This window comes from Schistocerca piceifrons, chromosome 5 (genome assembly GCF_021461385.2).
Source record: "Schistocerca piceifrons isolate TAMUIC-IGC-003096 chromosome 5, iqSchPice1.1, whole genome shotgun sequence".
Classification (NCBI taxonomy): Eukaryota; Metazoa; Arthropoda; class Insecta; order Orthoptera; family Acrididae; genus Schistocerca; species Schistocerca piceifrons.
This window is the reverse complement of record NC_060142.1, coordinates 679,802,108-679,819,530: the sequence shown is the minus strand read 5'-3', so window position 1 is coordinate 679,819,530 and position 17,423 is coordinate 679,802,108. Positions and strand designations below refer to the sequence as shown.

The 17,423-nt window shown below is 43.4% G+C and overlaps 1 protein-coding gene across 1 annotated transcript in view; it reads right to left on the bottom strand.

Moving 5' to 3' along the window:
• Positions 1-17,423, bottom strand: part of LOC124798585 (neuronal acetylcholine receptor subunit alpha-10-like) — a 224,888-nt gene that overhangs the window by 73,584 nt on the left and 133,881 nt on the right. The window contains exon 6 of the mRNA XM_047262047.1: positions 12,627-12,807. Within this exon, the coding sequence (XP_047118003.1) occupies positions 12,627-12,807 (181 nt within the window). The remainder of the gene's footprint in view (positions 1-12,626; positions 12,808-17,423) is intronic.

Below are 17,423 nucleotides of genomic sequence, written 5' to 3'. Positions count from 1 at the left end.
TCATCCTTTGATCCCGTGATGTATGTAGATGGATAAACGTAATTATGCATGGAATATACAGGATGATTCAAAAAGAATACCACAACTTTAAAAATGTGTATTTAATGAAAGAAACATAATATAACCTTCTGTTATACATCATTACAAAGAGTATTTAAAAAGGTTTTTTTTCACTCAAAAACAAGTTCAGAGATGTTCAATATGGCCCCCTCCAGACACACGAGCAATATCAACCCGATACTCCAACTCGTTCCACACTCTCTGCAGCATATCAGGCGTAACAGTTTGGATAGCTGCTGTTAATTCTCGTTTCAAATCATCAATGGTGACTGGGAGAGGTGGCCGAAACACCATATCCTTAACATACCCCCATAAGAAAAAATCGCAGGGGGTAAGATCAGGGCTTCTTGGAGGCCAGTGATGAAGTGCTCTGTCCTGGCGGCCGATCCATCGCCTCGGGTAGTTGACGTTCAGGTAGTTACGGACAGATAAGTGCCAATGTGGTGGCGCTGCATCCTGCTGAAATATGAATTGTTGTGCTTCTTGTTCGAGTTGAGGGAACAGCCAATTCTCTAACATCTCCAGATACTGTAGTCCAGTTACATTAGCACCTTCGAAGAAAAAGGGACCAAAAACTTTATTGGCTGGAATGGCACAGAAAACGTTCACCTTAGGCGAGTCACGTTCATGCTGAGTTGTTTCCCGCGGATTCTCAGTGCCCCATATACAGACATTGTGACGGTTGACTTTCCCGTTAGTGTGGAAAGTTGCTTCATCATTAAACACAATCTTTGAAACGAAAGATTCATCTGTTTCCATTTGAGCAAGGATAAAATCACAGAAATCGATTCTTTTAATCTTATCAGCTGCAGACAGTGCTTGAACCAATTTCAGACGATAAGGTTTCATAACTAACCTTTTTCGTAGGACTCTCCATACAGTTGATTGTGGAATTTGCAGCTCTCTGCTAGCTCTGCGAGTCGATTTTCCTGGGCTGCGAACAAATGCTTGCTGGATGCGTGCTACATTTTCATCACTCGTTCTCGGCCGTCCAGAACTTTTCCCTTTGCACAAACACCCATTCTCTGTAAACTGTTTATACCAACGTTTAATACACCACCTATCAGGAGGTTTAACACCATACTTCGTTCGAAATGCCCGCTGAACAACTGTCGTCGATTCACTTCTGCCGTACTCAATAACACAAAAAGCTTTCTGTTGAGCGGTCGCCATCTTAGCATCAACCGACGCTGACGCCTAGTCAACAGCGCCTCAAGCGAACAAATGTACAACTAAATGAAACTTTATAGCTCCCTTAATTCGCCGACAGATAGTGCTTAGCTCTGCCTTTTGTCGTTGCAGAGTTTTAAATTCCTAAAGTTGTGGTATTCGTTTTGAATCACCCAGTATAATAGTCTGGGTTAGTCAAAGATGATAGCAGTAGCGTAGTTTAGCACCAACATAACAACGTGAGCAGATTCGGCAGAGAGTTCGTGATTCCAAAGATAGTGGGGATGAGCAGGCCAGAGTTTGTGAGGTTGGCTCTCACTGAGGTCCTACCCCCACCACCAGTTTTTTTGAACGATTGGCGGTTGGTCCTGGAATGCGCCATGAGAGGGACACTCTGGGGCCGCCGATTGAACGAGACGGACGCAGGGGTGCGCCGCTCGTCATGGATGGTGAGAAAAGTTACTCATAATGTTGGTCTTTTGGGGTAACATTGATTATGAAACATGTTCAGGTGTGAATTAATACCGGGAAACGTTCAGCGATATTGTATTTGTAGAAATTTTTCAGACTTGGGCGCGAGGTGACTGAGGGCATGAACCAACCGTTCTTGTTCTTAGGTCAATAGCAGATAGGTTCATTAATGTTTCATGTGTTGCATAGTTTAGTTCCAGATACAAGCAATATAAATTTTCCATGATTCAACGATTTATTTTACTCGTTTCTTTGTTGTCGAACTTGGCCACGTGTTGCCAGCATTCATAGCGGTAGTCACTAGATTTGCCTTTCGTTAATCATAACATGAATAATGAGGAGTCATGAAGCCTGGGCTGGTTTGCTCACGTTGCATTGCGGTTGCATAATACGCAGTTTCAACATGAACTTGTCCGCGTGGTACTGCATGTGAAGTAACACAAGTAATGTTTGCGAGAGTGAAAGGTGGTATCCTTCGCTTCTCCGCGCGTTAAATAGGTGTGACATAACTAAATGGTGTTAAGAGGCCACCATTCAGTAACATTCATTTTTACCCATTTTAATCATTAGTGGATGTAATTGACAACGAAGTGTTGTCTATGTTTCCGGTATGACGAGATGCAAGAGATAGTGAGTGCTTCATGAAGGTTTTGTCACTGAGAGTGGTAGTTTTCTTAAATATAGTAGACTTCATGTATGTTTTGTCGCAGAGAGTGATAGTTTTATTAAATATTATCGAAACAAATCAGAATGATAATTGAAATTCTCTCTTAGCGTTATTTAGTATTCTTCATCCATACCACTGAGATAATGACCATATTCTATGAATTTTCAATCCAGGCATATCCATTGTATGCATTATGCACTTCATGCGACTAACTGAATTCATAGTATCGAAAAAAAGAAATTCTTACAGTCCCTAATGCGCACGTATTGTTCCATGGCAATTCACCGTTATTGCGTTATCTGTTGCTTCATTTTTAAATTAGTTACTATCTTTCCTAGCGGGTTTGATTACCCACATCTCAATTTATCGGGCCTAATTGAAAGAATTAGACACATAGCGCTAGAAATGGGAACCATGGAGCACTGCGCCCGCTTGTATTAAAGGCAGATACTTCTCACATGAAAATTAATCAGCTTAACGAACGAGGGGTAAACTTTCAAGTTGTTTATCGGTCTATTTGCGAGAGGAACAAGAGGGGAAATTGTAAGCAGTGGTACAGTGGCTTGCAGATTATCTGTGTAGATGTGGATGCAGATGTAGATGTGCCGCTGTTCCATGGAACAGTGATGGTGAGATGCAATCCAAGTACTTGCTGGCGTACTGATAGTTAGGTAGCGATCGGAGTTTGTTCGTAGTCACAGTTCTTTGTTCCAAAGTCTCCGAATTGCGGAAACCTTTACCACGAGCGTAGTGAACTAAATTTTTTACATGGCCCTCTTTTAGGTTGATTAGTATGTTCATTCTCTTGCTTCAATCATTGTGGGTAATATCCATGTTTCTATCGCTCTGCTCTCGTCCCGCGCAAAGCGGTTAGCGAACTTGTAAGTTTATCAGCCCCTCGAATCTCTGTGAATGAGTAATAGCAACATTCTCTCTTGTTCTTTGCCCTCAGCAACGCTTATCTCTGTTACAGCATGTTATATCGTATACAAGCTTATAAAATCCTTTCCTTTGTTCCCACAGAGGGATTCCCTCAAACTGGTATGTTTGTATGCTAAGTTATTTTCAAGTCTTTATTTCGTAAGGAACAGTAGTATTTAAGAACGTTCAAATTCCCTTCATGTAAAAATTAAATGTTAATAAATCTAAAAGTTTGAATTCGATCTTGTACTTTAAGTCCCCCAGGTCATTCTCAGATATATCAGGCAGTAGAATAAGAAGTAAATGAGGTAGGGCTAAAGATTGTGTTTGTCTCCATAAGGCCACACTGTGCTGCTTGTTTCCGTTGCGCTAGGTTAAAGAAACTGTTTTTTACTTGTTATCAGGACAGGAATTCCTCCTACTTTAATGAAACACAGTGTGTCATTGCACTTACTGTTGAACGACAGCATCATCAGTGGAAAGTCCAATAAGAATCAGTGATGGAGGATATTACTCTCACATTTTTGCCTATTTATAGCCAGAAATACAGATTAAGATCACAAGTTTACTATCAGATCAATCCATGGTACCAAAGATACAAAGGCAGCCGGCACCATATAATGTTACGTCCACGCTGGAACCTCTTGTTGACAACACTATGCAGATGAGCATACAGCTAATACCTCAGAGTACATTTAGAAACTTATGTTCAACTATGATTATAAAACAAAAGTCCCATTCATAGGTACAAAACTGGAGAAGGTTTTGCTTAGTTTGACACAGAAAGGATTGAGGTATTCAAAAAAAAATCTATCCGAACACGTACTTAATGGTGTGAAAAACTTAGCTGGACACACAAATTGAAACTTTATATTTTCTTAAGCAGTTCATTTAATCCACAGACTAATTTCTGAATATGTAATAAAGAGTGTATCAAAAAGAATCATCCGATTTTAAAAAAGCCTAACTATTATGTTATTTGAGATATGTGCATGAACAACGTACTGTTGGAAAGAGCAAACTCTCGAGTTTTACATGGCGTGCAGCTCGTCAGCTCAACGTGCCCCCGACGTCAGTCTGGCGTGTGTTGCGTGGACGTTTACACACGGAACCGTACAACATTCAGCTATTGCAAGCTCTTTGTGAGGGTGACAATCAACGACGTATGTTCTGTAATTTCGTTCTTGGAAAGATGGAGGATAACAGTTTTCTTCTACACTTAGTGTTTAGTGACGAAGCAACTTTCCATTTAAATGGAAAGGGGAACCGTCGTAATGTGAGAATATGGGGTACGGAACAACCACATGGAGTTGTACAATATGACAGGGACTCTCCTAAATTTTATATGTTTTGCGCAATTTCACGGGAAAATGTGTATGGTCCATTTTCTTTGCCGCGAACACTGTTACAGGAAGCACATATCTCGATGTAGTTGCAATTTTCTTTTCCCACAGTTAGAGATTGATTCCAACAACTTCATTTACCAACAGGGTGGGGCACCCACACACTGCCATCTGGAAGTGTGGGAATTTTTAAAGCAACGGATTACTGAACGATGGATCGGTCTCACTGGACCAAATGATTCAGCCTTACATTACTGGTCTTCAAGGTCACCGGACCTAACTATGTGATTATTTCTTGTGGGTGTTTATAAAAGACCATGTGTCTCCGTTACCAAGAACAATGAATGAACTAAGACACAGCATAACAGCAGCTGTGGAAACTGTAACTCAAGACATGCTCTCTGCAGTGAGGGGAACAGTATGAATACCGCATTGACATATGCTGTGCCTCTCGAGGGGCCATATTAAACACCTATGAAAAGGTATGAAAAAAGAATTTCTGAGTTTCCCGTTCATCAGAAAACAAAATTCGTTGTACATGTTTATTAGTTTCAGAAATATAGACTTCCAATTGGGATAATTCTTTTCGCTACATCCTGTATTATCACGAGTGTATGTTTGTGGTAATTGTTACTGTTATTGTTTTTAGACCAACCACTGATTTGACACAGCTTTTCACGCTAATCCATCGTGCAATGGCCTTTTGATCTCTTTGTAACTACAATATTTACCACCCCCTCCCTCTCCCCCCCCCCCCCCCAAGCTTCCCTCCATTGCCAAGTTCGTGATTCCTTGATGCCTTGGGGTATGCCCTATGAACCTCGCTCTTCTTTCGGTCAACTTGTGTCATAAATCTCTTTTCTCCACAAGTCTACTCGGTACCTGTTATTAGTTGTCATATCTGTTCATCTAATCTTCAGCACTCCTCTGTAGTACAATATTTCAAAAGCTGCTACTTTATTGTTACCTGAACTGATTGTCGTCCATGTTTCTGTTCTGCGCAAGGCTATACAGTAAGCACCTGTAGGAAAGACAAACTAACCCTTTTTATTTGTATTCGATGCGAATAAATTTCTCTTTCTCGGAAACACTTTTCTTGCTATTACGAGTCTGAATTTTATATCATCTCTACTTTGAACATTGTCAGTTATTTTTCTGCTCAAATAGCAAAATTCATTTAACAATTTTAGTGTCTCATTTCCTAATTTTGTTCCCTCTGCGTAGCCTGACTTCATTCTACTACATTCCGTCATCCTTGTTTCACCTTCGTTGATATTCATCAAAAAAATGGTTCAAATGGCTCTGAGCACTATGGGACTTAACATCTATGGTCATCAGTCCCCTAGAACTTAGAACTACTTAAACCTAACTAACCTAAGGACATCACACAACACCCAGCCATCACGAGACAGAGATGATATTCATCTAAAACGAGTATGTCACCATATAAGAATTAGTAAATTAAGGATAAACTGGTGGCAGCTTATCATGAATGTAAAACATAATCATATGCACTCGAAGAAAGGAAGAAAAAAGACGCACTACTAAGAATTATCTGAATGGACGGATATTGTAAGTAGGGTGTTTAGATTTTTATATTGGTAACGCCACGTAGCGGTCTGTATGAAAACCATTGGCTGTGCTGTGTGCAGTCTGTGGCTGGTTTGCATTGTTGTTTGCTATTGTAGTGTTGGGCAGTTGGCTGTTAACAGCGCGTAGCGTTGCGCAGTTGGAGGTGAGCCGCCAGCAGTATTGGATGTAGGGAGAGAAATGGCGGAGTTTTGAGAGCGGATGATGATCTGGACGTGTGTCCATCAGAGACAGTAAATTTGTAAGACTGGATGTCATGACTGCTATATATATATTATGACTTTTGAACACTATTAAGGTAAATACATTGTTTGTTCTCTATCAAAATCTTTCATTTGCTAACTATTCCTTTCAGCAGTTAGTGCCTTCAGTAGTTAGAATCTTTTATTTAGCTGGCAGTAGTGGCGCTCGCTGTATTGCAGTAGTTCGAGTAACGAAGATTTTTGTGAGGTAAGTGATTCGTGAAAAGTATAGATTATTGTTAGTCATGGCCATTCTTTTGTAGGGATTTTTGATAGTCAGATTGCGTTGCGCTAAAAATATTGTGTGTCAGTTTAGTGTTGATCAGAATAGGCAAAGAGCGAAATGTCTGAGTACGTTCAGTTCTGCTCAGCTGTTTGATAATCAAATAATGTAAGAGGTTTATCAGCACAGTAATTAATTAATTTTTCTATGGGGACGTTACTTAATATAGTTAGGTGTGATGTACATGACTAGACAAACAAAATAATTACAGTTTCAGAACAATTGGATGATTTACGCAAGAGAAAGAGCTTCACAAATTAAGCAAGTCAATAACGGATAGGTCCAACTTTGGTCCTTACTCAAGTAATTATTTAGCGTAGCATTAAATGAAAGACTTCTTCAGTGTCATCTTGAGGGATATCGTGCCAGATTATGTCCATGCATTATATCATCAAAATACCGAGCTGATTGGAGGGCGCTGCCCATACATAATGCTCCAAATCGGGCGACCTTCTACGTCTACATCTACATTTATACTCCGCAAGCCACCCAACGGTGTGTGGCGGAGGGCACTTTACGTGCCATTGTCATTACCTCCCACTCCGGTACCAGTCGCGTATGGTTCGCGGGAAGAACGACTGCCGGAAAGCATCCGTGCGCGCTCGAATCTCTCTAATTTTACATTAGTGATCTCCTCGGGAGGTATAAGTAGGGGGAAGCAATATATTCGATACCTCATCCAGAAACGCACCCTCTCGAAACCTGGACAGCAAGCTACACCGCGATGCAGAGCACCTCTCTTGCAGGGCATGCCACATGAGTTCGCTAAACATCTCCATAACGCTATCACGCTTACCAAATAACTCTGTGACGAAACGCGCCGCTCTTCTTTGGATCTTCTCTATCTCCTCCGTCAACCCGACCTGATACGGATCCCACACTGATGAGCAATACTCAAGTATACGTCGAACGAGTGTTTTGTAAGCCACCTCCGTTGTTGATGGACTAGATTTTCTGAGGACTCTCCAAATGAATCTCAACCTGGTACCCGCCTTACCAACAACTAATTTTATATGATCTTTCCACTTCAAATCGTTCCGCACGCATATTTTACAGAAGTAACTGCTACCAGTGTTTGTTCCGCTATCATATAATCATACAATAAAGAATCCTTCTTTCTATGTATTAGCAATACGTTACATTTGTCTATGTTAAGGGTCAGTTGCCACTCCCTGCACCAAGTGCCTGTCCGCTGCAGATCTTCCTGCATTTCGCTGCAATTTTCTAATGCTGCAACTTTTCTGTATACTACAGCATCATCCGCGAAAAGCCGCATGGAACTTCCGACACTATCTACTAGGTCATTTATATATATTGTGAAAAGCAATGGTCCCATAACACTCCCCTGTGGTACGCCAGAGGTTACTTTAACGTCTGTAGATGTCTTTCCATTGAGAACAACATGCTGTGTTCTGTTTGCTAAAAACTCTTCAATCCAGCCACACAGCTGGTCTGATATTCCGTAGGCTCTTACTTTGTTTATCAGGCGACAGTGCGGAACTGTATTGAACGCCTTCCGGAAGTCAAGGAAAATAGCATCTACCTGGGAGCCTGTATCTAATATTTTCTGGGTCTCATGAACAAATAAAGCGAGTTGGGTCTCACACGATCGCTGTTTCCGGAATCCATGTTGATTCCTACACAGTAGATTCTGCGTTTCCAGAAACGACATGATACGTGAGCAAAAAACATGTTCTAAAATTCTACAACAGATCGGCGTCAGAGATATAGGTCTATAGTTTTGCGCATCTGCTCGACGACGCTTCTTGAAGGCTGGGACTACCTGTGCTCTTTTCCAATCATTTGGAACCCTCCGTTCCTCTAGAGACTTGCGGTACACTGCTGTTAGAAGGGGGCCAAGTTCTTTCGCGTACTCTGCTGGAAAAGGTAGAGTCTGGCAATCACGAAGACAAGTAGTAGAAACTCTCGCCGCGAAAAGGCGGCAATGCTCTTGCTGAAATGTGAGCCCCACATGGCTTGCCGCGAAGGGCACAAAACCGGAGGCAAAATATCGTCGTCGTACCATAGTGCTACAGGGGTTCTACGAATGACAATCAAAGGGGTGCTGCTACGAAAAGAAACGTCACCCAAGATTATCGTTGCTTGTTGGTGGACCATACGGCGGCCCTAAACGAGTTTCCTATCCCACCGCTGTCTGGGGCGTCTGCTGACACGTATTCACTGGCCATCTGGGCAGAATCATATTGGCCGCAATGGAATTATCTTCAGTAATGAGTTCCGCTTTGGCAACATGGCTCTGAGCACTATGGGAATTAACACATGAGGTCATCAGTCCCCTAGAACTTAGAACTACTTAAACCTAACTAACCTAATGACATCACACACAACCTTGCTCGAACCAGGATTCGAACCGGCGACCGTAGCGGTCGCAAGGTCCCGGACTGAAGCGCCTAGAACCGCTCGGCCACACCGGCCAGCAGTTCCACTTTGGACTGAGCCCCAGTGACCAGCGACGTCGTGTCTGGAAACGCTCTGACAGCAGAGGGATATCAGCCTGACTGCAGGCCCCAACTCCCCCCCCCCCCCCCCTACAACCTGATAACCAGAAGTGATGGTCTAGGATGCCATTTATTTTCTACTTTGGTTGTCATAATGCAACGCCGGAAATGCATACCGTCCTATTTCCGTCTATTGTACTATAAATTTTTTTTCTTATTTTGATACCTGAAGATATGACATTTCTGTGTCTTTATATATTGTATTGCTCTACTATTTGTATATATATATATATATATATATATATATATATATATATATGCATTTATGTCCATGTATAATTGGTTGATTTGTAAATATTATTTGTAGTTTTACGCTGAGTCTGGCCTAGGGAAAACTATGCTATCGAACGATTACATCGATAGGTCGTGTGGAGAACCAAAGTGTTTAGGATGTTTGGTAGTGTTAACTCTACCGCGTGGAGCGCGGGCAGAGCAGAGGCTGGCTGGAGTAGGGCGGTGGAGCAGGTGTGTTGTGTGACGCTCCCGCGAGTTGCCGCGCTTTCGGGGTTTGGCAGCATGTAATTGCGCTCGACTTGCTATGATAGTTTCTGACATGGTGTCGCGGATGGGAAGCATTAGCTGGCGCACATCAAGAGCCCGTTTCGCCTGGTGACCATGTCGAGAAGAAGGCGCGCCTACATCCAGCTTCTGCAACAGCGACGGCCGACAATGAGTGACTCTCGCCACCTTCCCGATCGACAACTGCAAACCTTCAATCAACCAACAAGGAAGACTGAAAGCACGTAAAGTTTTAGAACTGTATGGCAGACCTCAGCTTTTCAAACTGTTGCATCACAAAAATACAGCAACTTAACGTGAACCTTTATTGCTCATTGTCCCAATTGCATTACCAAGCAGGGTCCCTTCCTTTTCTGGAATGAACCAGAGTGTCGTTGAAATTCATACGCCAGCATTAAAGTAATATCATTCCATTTCACTGCTTTAATTTCAAAGTTCAGTTATGGTATTCATCGCTGGCTACAATATTTAGATTACACAAGCACAAATAAAGAGTACGAGTTTTGTTAGCATATTTTAGCTTACCTATGACTGCAGCTCAGCTTGGCACGTACTAAATTTTACTATTGTTAATTGTTCATAATCATTTAATTCAAGTTCAAAGTTAAATCTGTTATTTCTAAATTGCGTAGATTCAAGTAGCTTTTGAAATGATTGTTGAGGTAGCCCAAGACTAACCTTATTTTGTTGAATTTCGTAGTGCTTCAGAAACAAAGTTAACTATTAATTTCAGTCACTAAATTAACTTTCAATTTTCAGGTTTTATTAATTCTTTTGCTAAATTAAGTCAGTGTGTAGCAAAATTTATTACTTCTGACAAACTTTCAGTTTTCACACAACACGTGTCAACCTTGAGTTGCCACGCTTTTAGAGCTAATTACATGTGCATTAATCTTTCATTTCCAGTTATTATAGTAGTTCTCCATAGGACTGGCCACCGTAATTTTCCCCAAATCTCAAATACCTAATTAACGACAATTAATTGTTAACGTAACGACCTCACATTTACTTTTTTTATTAATTTTACCCTTTTCTCAAAATTAATTTTCATCAATTTTATTTGCATTTTTCCTTTTATTAAGATGTAACCCTTTCCTCCCTCTTTAGCGACAAATTAACTTCGGTGACGATTGCTTTTCCCAAATTTCCATTAGGTGCACGCTGTTTTATTTTTCACTGTCATTAAGGTCGATAAGTGAGGGGGAGGTTCCAATACGCCGAACCCTCATAGCACAGCGGTACGTCTACGATATTCTCCTCCCCGTTTTGTTGGCCTTCAAGGCAATCCGTGGTGGGCTTTCATTTTAGCAAGATAATTCTCACCTCATCGAGAGGTTCTACGGCTTGTCTTCGTGCTTGCCAAACCCTACCTTCGCCAGCAAGGTCGCCGGGTCTCTGCCAGTTGAAAACGTTCGGAGAATTATGGGTACGGCCCTTTGTTCAGCTCTGGATTTTGACGAACTAACGCGAATTCTTTACAGACGAATGGAAAAACTGGTAGAAGCCGACCTCGGGGGAAGATCAGTTTGGATTCCGTAGAAATGTTGGAACACGTGAGGCAATACTGACCCTACGACTTATCTTAGAAGAAAGATTAAGTAAAGGCAAACCTACGTTTCTAGCGTTTGTAGACTTAGAGAAAGCGTTTGACAATGTTGACTGGATTACTCTCTTTCAAATTCTGAAGGTGGCAGGGTTAAACACAGGGAGCGAAAGGCTATTTACAATTTGTACAGAAACCAGATGGCAGTTATAAGAGTTGAGGGGCATGAAAGGGAAGCAGTGGTTGGGAAGGGAGTGAGACAGGGTTGTAGCCTCTCCCCGATGTTATTCAATCTGTACATTGAGCAAGCAGTAAAGGAAACAAAAGAAAAATTTGGAATAGGTATTAAAATCCAGGAAGAAGAAATAAAAACTTTGAGGTTCGCCGATGACATTGTAATTCTGTCAGAGACAGCAAAGGACTTGGAAGAGCAGTTGAACAGAATGGGCATTGTCTTCAAAGGAGGATATAAGATGAACATCAACAAAAGCAAAACGAGGATAATGGAATGTAGCCAAGTCAACTCGGGTGATGCTAAGGGAATTAGATTAGGAAATGAGACACTTAAAGTAGTAAAGGAGTTTCGCTATTTAGGGGAGCAAAATAACTGATGATGGTCGAAGTAGAGAGGATATAAAATGTAGACTGGCAATGGCAAGGAAAGCGTTTCTGAAGAAGAGAAATTTGTTAACATCGAGTATAGATTTGAGTGTCAGGAAATCGTTTCTGAAAGTATTTATATGGAGTGTAGCCATGTATGGAAGTGAAACGTGGACGATAAATAGTTTAGACAAGAAGAGAATAGAAGCTTTCGAAATGTGGTGCTACAGAAGAATGCTGAAAATTAAATGGGTAGATCACATAACTAATGAGGAAGTATTGAATAGGATTGGGGAGAAGAGAAGTTTGTGGTACAACTTGAATAGAAGAAGGTATCGGTTGGTAGGACATGTTCTGAGGCATCAAGGGATCACCAATTTAGTATTGGAGGGCAGCGTGGGGGGTAAAAATTGTTTAGGGAGACCAAGAGATGAATACACTAAGCAGATTCAGAAGGATGTAGGCTGCAGTAGGTACTGGGAGGTGAAGGAGCTTGCACAGGATAGAGTAGCATGGAGAGCTGCATCAAACCAATCTCAGGACTGTAGACCACAACAACAAGAAGAACGCGCCAATTCTACAGAATTTGGCACTTGAGGCCGCGGCTGCCAATTGTAAACTAACTGATAGGCTGCGCCTCCTTGCGAGAGACAACACAGCGGACGCAGACACTGGGATGAGCAGTGCAGGTGACTCACCGAACGCTGGTACGGTGATGGCGGCCAGGTAGAGGGCGGCGCGCCTGCGCAGAGCCACCTGGAAGTGGATGACCGGCGTGGTCTGCCACGGCCCGCAAAACGGACACGGTATGCGCGCCGGCTCCACCCGCGACCACTCCACTTCCCACTCAGCGTTCTCCAGCATCCACATCGTCAGCGTCTGCGGCAGAACGGTACACCTCACTCTTACTGTGAAGGGCAGCTGGAATGGTTGGTGCCAGTGTTAGCTTCAATACAGTAAACGTAGCCTAACAAGAGGAGCAGCTGACGTGTGGGTTATTGATTTCGATCAAGTCTTGCAAGGACATTCTACAGGGTGGTCCATTGATCGTGACCGGGACAAATATCTGACGAAATAAGCGTCAAGCGAAAAACCTACAAAGAACGAAACTCTTCTAGCTTGAAGGGGGAAACCAGATGGCGCTATGGTTGGCCCGCTAGATGGCGCTGCCATAGGTCAAACGGACATCAACTGCTCTTTTTTTTTTTAAATAGGAACCCCCATTTTTTATTACATGTTCGTGTAGTACGTATGTAAGTAGGCTGTTTTGGTTTTTTTTATTGGTAACGCCACGTAACGCTCTGTATGAAAATCACTGGCTGTGCTGTGTGCAGTCTGTGGCTGGTTGGCATTGCTGTCGGAATATTCGCCATTGTAGTGTTGGGCAGTTGGCTGTTAACAGCGCGTAGCGTTGCGCAGTTGGAGGTGAGCCGCCAGCAGTGGTGGATGTGGGGAGAGAGATGGCGGAGTTTTGAGAGCGGATGATCTGGACGTGTGTCCATCAGAGACAGTAAATTTGTAATACTGGATGCCATGAACTGATATATATATATTATGACTTTTGAACACTATTAAGGTAAATACATTGTTTGTTCTTTATCAAAATCCTTCACTTGCTAACTATGCCTATCAGTAGTTAGTGCCTTCAGTAGTTTGAATCTTTTATTTACCTAGCGGTATTGGCGATCGCTGTATTGCAGTAGTTCGAGTAACGAAGATTTTTGTGGGGTAAGTGATTCACGAAAGGTATAGGTTATTGTTACTCAGGGCCATTATTGGTAGGGATTTTTGAAAGTCAGATTGCGTTGCGCTAAAAATATTGTGTGTCAGTTTAGTGTTGATCAGAATATGTAAAGAGAGTAAAGTCTGAGTACGTTCAGTTTTCCTCAGCTGTTTGAAAAGCAAATAATGTAAGAGGTTTATCAGCACAGTAATTCATTATTTTTTCTAAGGGACGTTTCGCGTAAAGAAATATAAATGTTTTAGTTGGACCACTTTTTTCGCTTTGTGATAGATGGCGCTGTAATAATCACAAACATATGGCTCACAATTTTAGACGAACAGTTGGTTACAGGTACGTTTTTTCAATTCCAATAATGAACGTAGGTACGCTTGAAGATTTTATTTCGGTTGTTCCAATGTGATACATGTATCTTTGTGAACTTATCATTTCTGAGAACGCATACTGTTACAGCGTGATTATCTGTAAATACCACATTAATGTAATAAATGCTCAAAATGATATCCGTCAACCTCAAAGCATTTGGCAATACGTGTAACGACATTCCTCTCAACAGCGAGTAGTTCGCCTTCCGTAATGTGCGCACACGCATTGACAATGCGCTGATGCATGTTGTCAGGTGTTGTCGGTGGATCACGATATCAAATATCCTTCAACTTTCCCACAGAAAGAAATCCGGGGACGTCAGATCCGGTGAACGTTCGGGCCATGGTATGGTGCTTCGACGACCAACCCATCTGTCTCGAAATATTCTATTGAATACCGCTTCAAGCGCACGTGAGCTATGTGCCGGACATCCATCATGTTGGAAGTACATCGCCATTCTGTCATGCAGTGAAACATCTTGTACGTAGGAAATCAGCATACGTTGCACCATTTAGACTGCCATCGATAAAATGGGGCCAGTTGTCCTTCCTCCCATAAGGCCGCACCATACATTAACCCGCCAAGGTCACTGGTGTTCCACTTGTCGCAGCCATCGTGGATTTTGCATTGCCCAATATTGCATATTAGGCCGCTTTACGTCGGTGAATGACGCTTCGTCGCTAAATAGAACGCGTGCAAAAAATCTGTTATCGTCCACTAATTTCTCTTGTGCCCAGTGGCAGAACAGTACACGACGTTCAAAGTCGTCGCCATGCAATTCCTGCTGCAAAGAAATATGGTACGGGTGCAATCGATGTTGATGTAGCATTCTCAACACCGACGTTTTTGAGATTCCCGATTCTCGCACAATTTGTCTGCTACTGATGTGGGGATTAGCCGCGACAGCAGCTAAAACACCTACTTGGGCATCATCATTTGTTGCAGGTCGTTGTTGACGTTCCACATGCGGCTGAACACTTCCTGTTTCCTCAAATAACGTAACTATCCGGCGAACGGTCCGGACACTTGGATCATGTCGTCCAGGATACCGAGCAGCATACGTAGCACACGCCCGTTGGGCATTTTGATCACAATACCCATACATCAACACGGTATCGACCTTTTCCGCAATTGGTAAAAGGTCCATTTTAACACGGGTAATGTATCACGAAGCAAATACCGTCCGCACTGGCGGAATGTTACGTGATACCACGTACTTACACGTTTGTGACTATTGCAGCGCCATCCGTCACAAAGCGAAAAAAGTGGTCCAACTGAAACATTCATATTTCTTTACGTACTACACGAATATGTAATAAAAATAGAGGTTCCTATTTAAGAGAACGCAGTTGATATCCGTTTGACCAATGGCAGCGCCATCTAGCGGGCCAACCATAGCGCCATCTGATTTCCCCCTTCAAGCTAGACGAGTTTCGTTCTTTGTAGTTTTTTCGTTTGATGCTTATTTCGTGAGATATTTGGCCCGGTCTCTATGAATGGACCACCCTGTATATTGAAAATAAATAGATACGTGTTTCGGCCTTTTTGCTAGACACGCCCTAGTTTTTCAATCAGTAAGGTCAAAGATGATCAACGGAAATTGTATTTTCAATGCTGTACGTAGAAAGATAGTCAAAAAAATTTCATTAACATACACGGAGGTGACAAAAGTCATGGGATACCTCCTGACATCGTGTCGGTGCTTCTGTTGCCTTGTGTAATGCAGCATCTCGGCTGGGCATCGACTCAACAAGTCGTTGGTAGTCCCGTGTAGAAATATTGACCCATGCTGCCTCTATAGCAGTCCGTAATTGAGAAAGTATTCTCAGTGCAGGATGTTGTGCACGAACAGACCTCTCGGTTACGTCCCATAAATGTTCGATAGGATTCATGTCGGGCGATTTAGATGGCCAAATCATTCTCTCGAATTGTCCAGAATATTGACTGTTGAGTATGGAGCTATTGCATCAGCATACTCTGAAAGAAACCTACTAGGTGCACATATGTATAAACTGCTGGAAAATACGCAATAATGTGGGGAAATTGAGGTAGAATGAGGGAGTATTTACATATCTGCTTGTTGCAGGAAAATATACGAGAAAGTTGACGTAGAAGCGCCTGGAACCAGGGAAACAGTCATTTTTTGTGAACGGCAATAAGGTGACTGGTAAAGATTGTTTAGCCTGGATGACCAAATGTAGAGTAATAAATTTATGTACACTCCTGGAAATGGAAAAAAGAACACATTGACACCGGTGTGTCAGACCCACCATACTTGCTCCGGACACTGCGAGAGGGCTGTACAAGCAATGATCACACGCACGGCACAGCGGACACACCAGGAACCGCGGTGTTGGCCGTCGAATGGCGCTAGCTGCGCAGCATTTGTGCACCGCCGCCGTCAGTGTCAGCCAGTTTGCCGTGGCATACGGAGCTCCATCGCAATCTTTAACACTGGTAGCATGCCGCGACAGCGTGGACGTGAACCGTATGTGCAGTTGACGGACTTTGAGCGAGGGCGTATAGTGGGCATGCGGGAGGCCGGGTGGACGTACCGCCGAATTGCTCAACACGTGGGGCGTGAGGTCTCCACAGTACATCGATGTTGTCGCCAGTGGTCGGCGGAAGGTGCACGTGCCCGTCGACCTGGGACCGGACCGCAGCGACGCACGGATGCACGCCAAGACCGTAGGATCCTACGCAGTGCCGTAGGGGACCGCACCGCCACTTACCAGCAAATTAGGGACACTGTTGCTCCTGGGGTATCGGCGAGGACCATTCGCAACCGTCTCCATGAAGCTGGGCTACGGTCCCGCACACCGTTAGGCCGTCTTCCGCTCACGCCCCAACATCGTGCAGCCTGCCTCCAGTGGTGTCGCGACAGGCGTGAATGGAGGGACGAATGGAGACGTGTCGTCTTCAGCGATGAGAGTCGCTTCTGCCTTGGTGCCAATGATGGTCGTATGCGTGTTTGGCGCCGTGCAGGTGAGCGCCACAATCAGGACTGCATACGACCGAGGCACACAGGGCCAACACCCGGCATCATGGTGTGGGGAGCGATCTCCTACACTGGCCGTACACCACTGGTGATCGTCGAGGGGACACTGAATAGTGCACGGTACATCCAAACCGTCATCGAACCCATCGTTCTACCATTCCTAGACCGGCAAGGGAACTTGCTGTTCCAACAGGACAATGCACGTCCGCATGTATCCCGTGCCACCCAACGTGTTCTAGAAGGTGTAAGTCAACTACCCTGGCCAGCAAGATCTCCGGATCTGTCCCCCATTGAGCATGTTTGGGAGTGGATGAAGCGTCGTCTCACGCAGTCTGCACGTCCAGCACGAACGCTGGTCCAACTGTGGCGCCAGGTGGAAATGGCATGGCA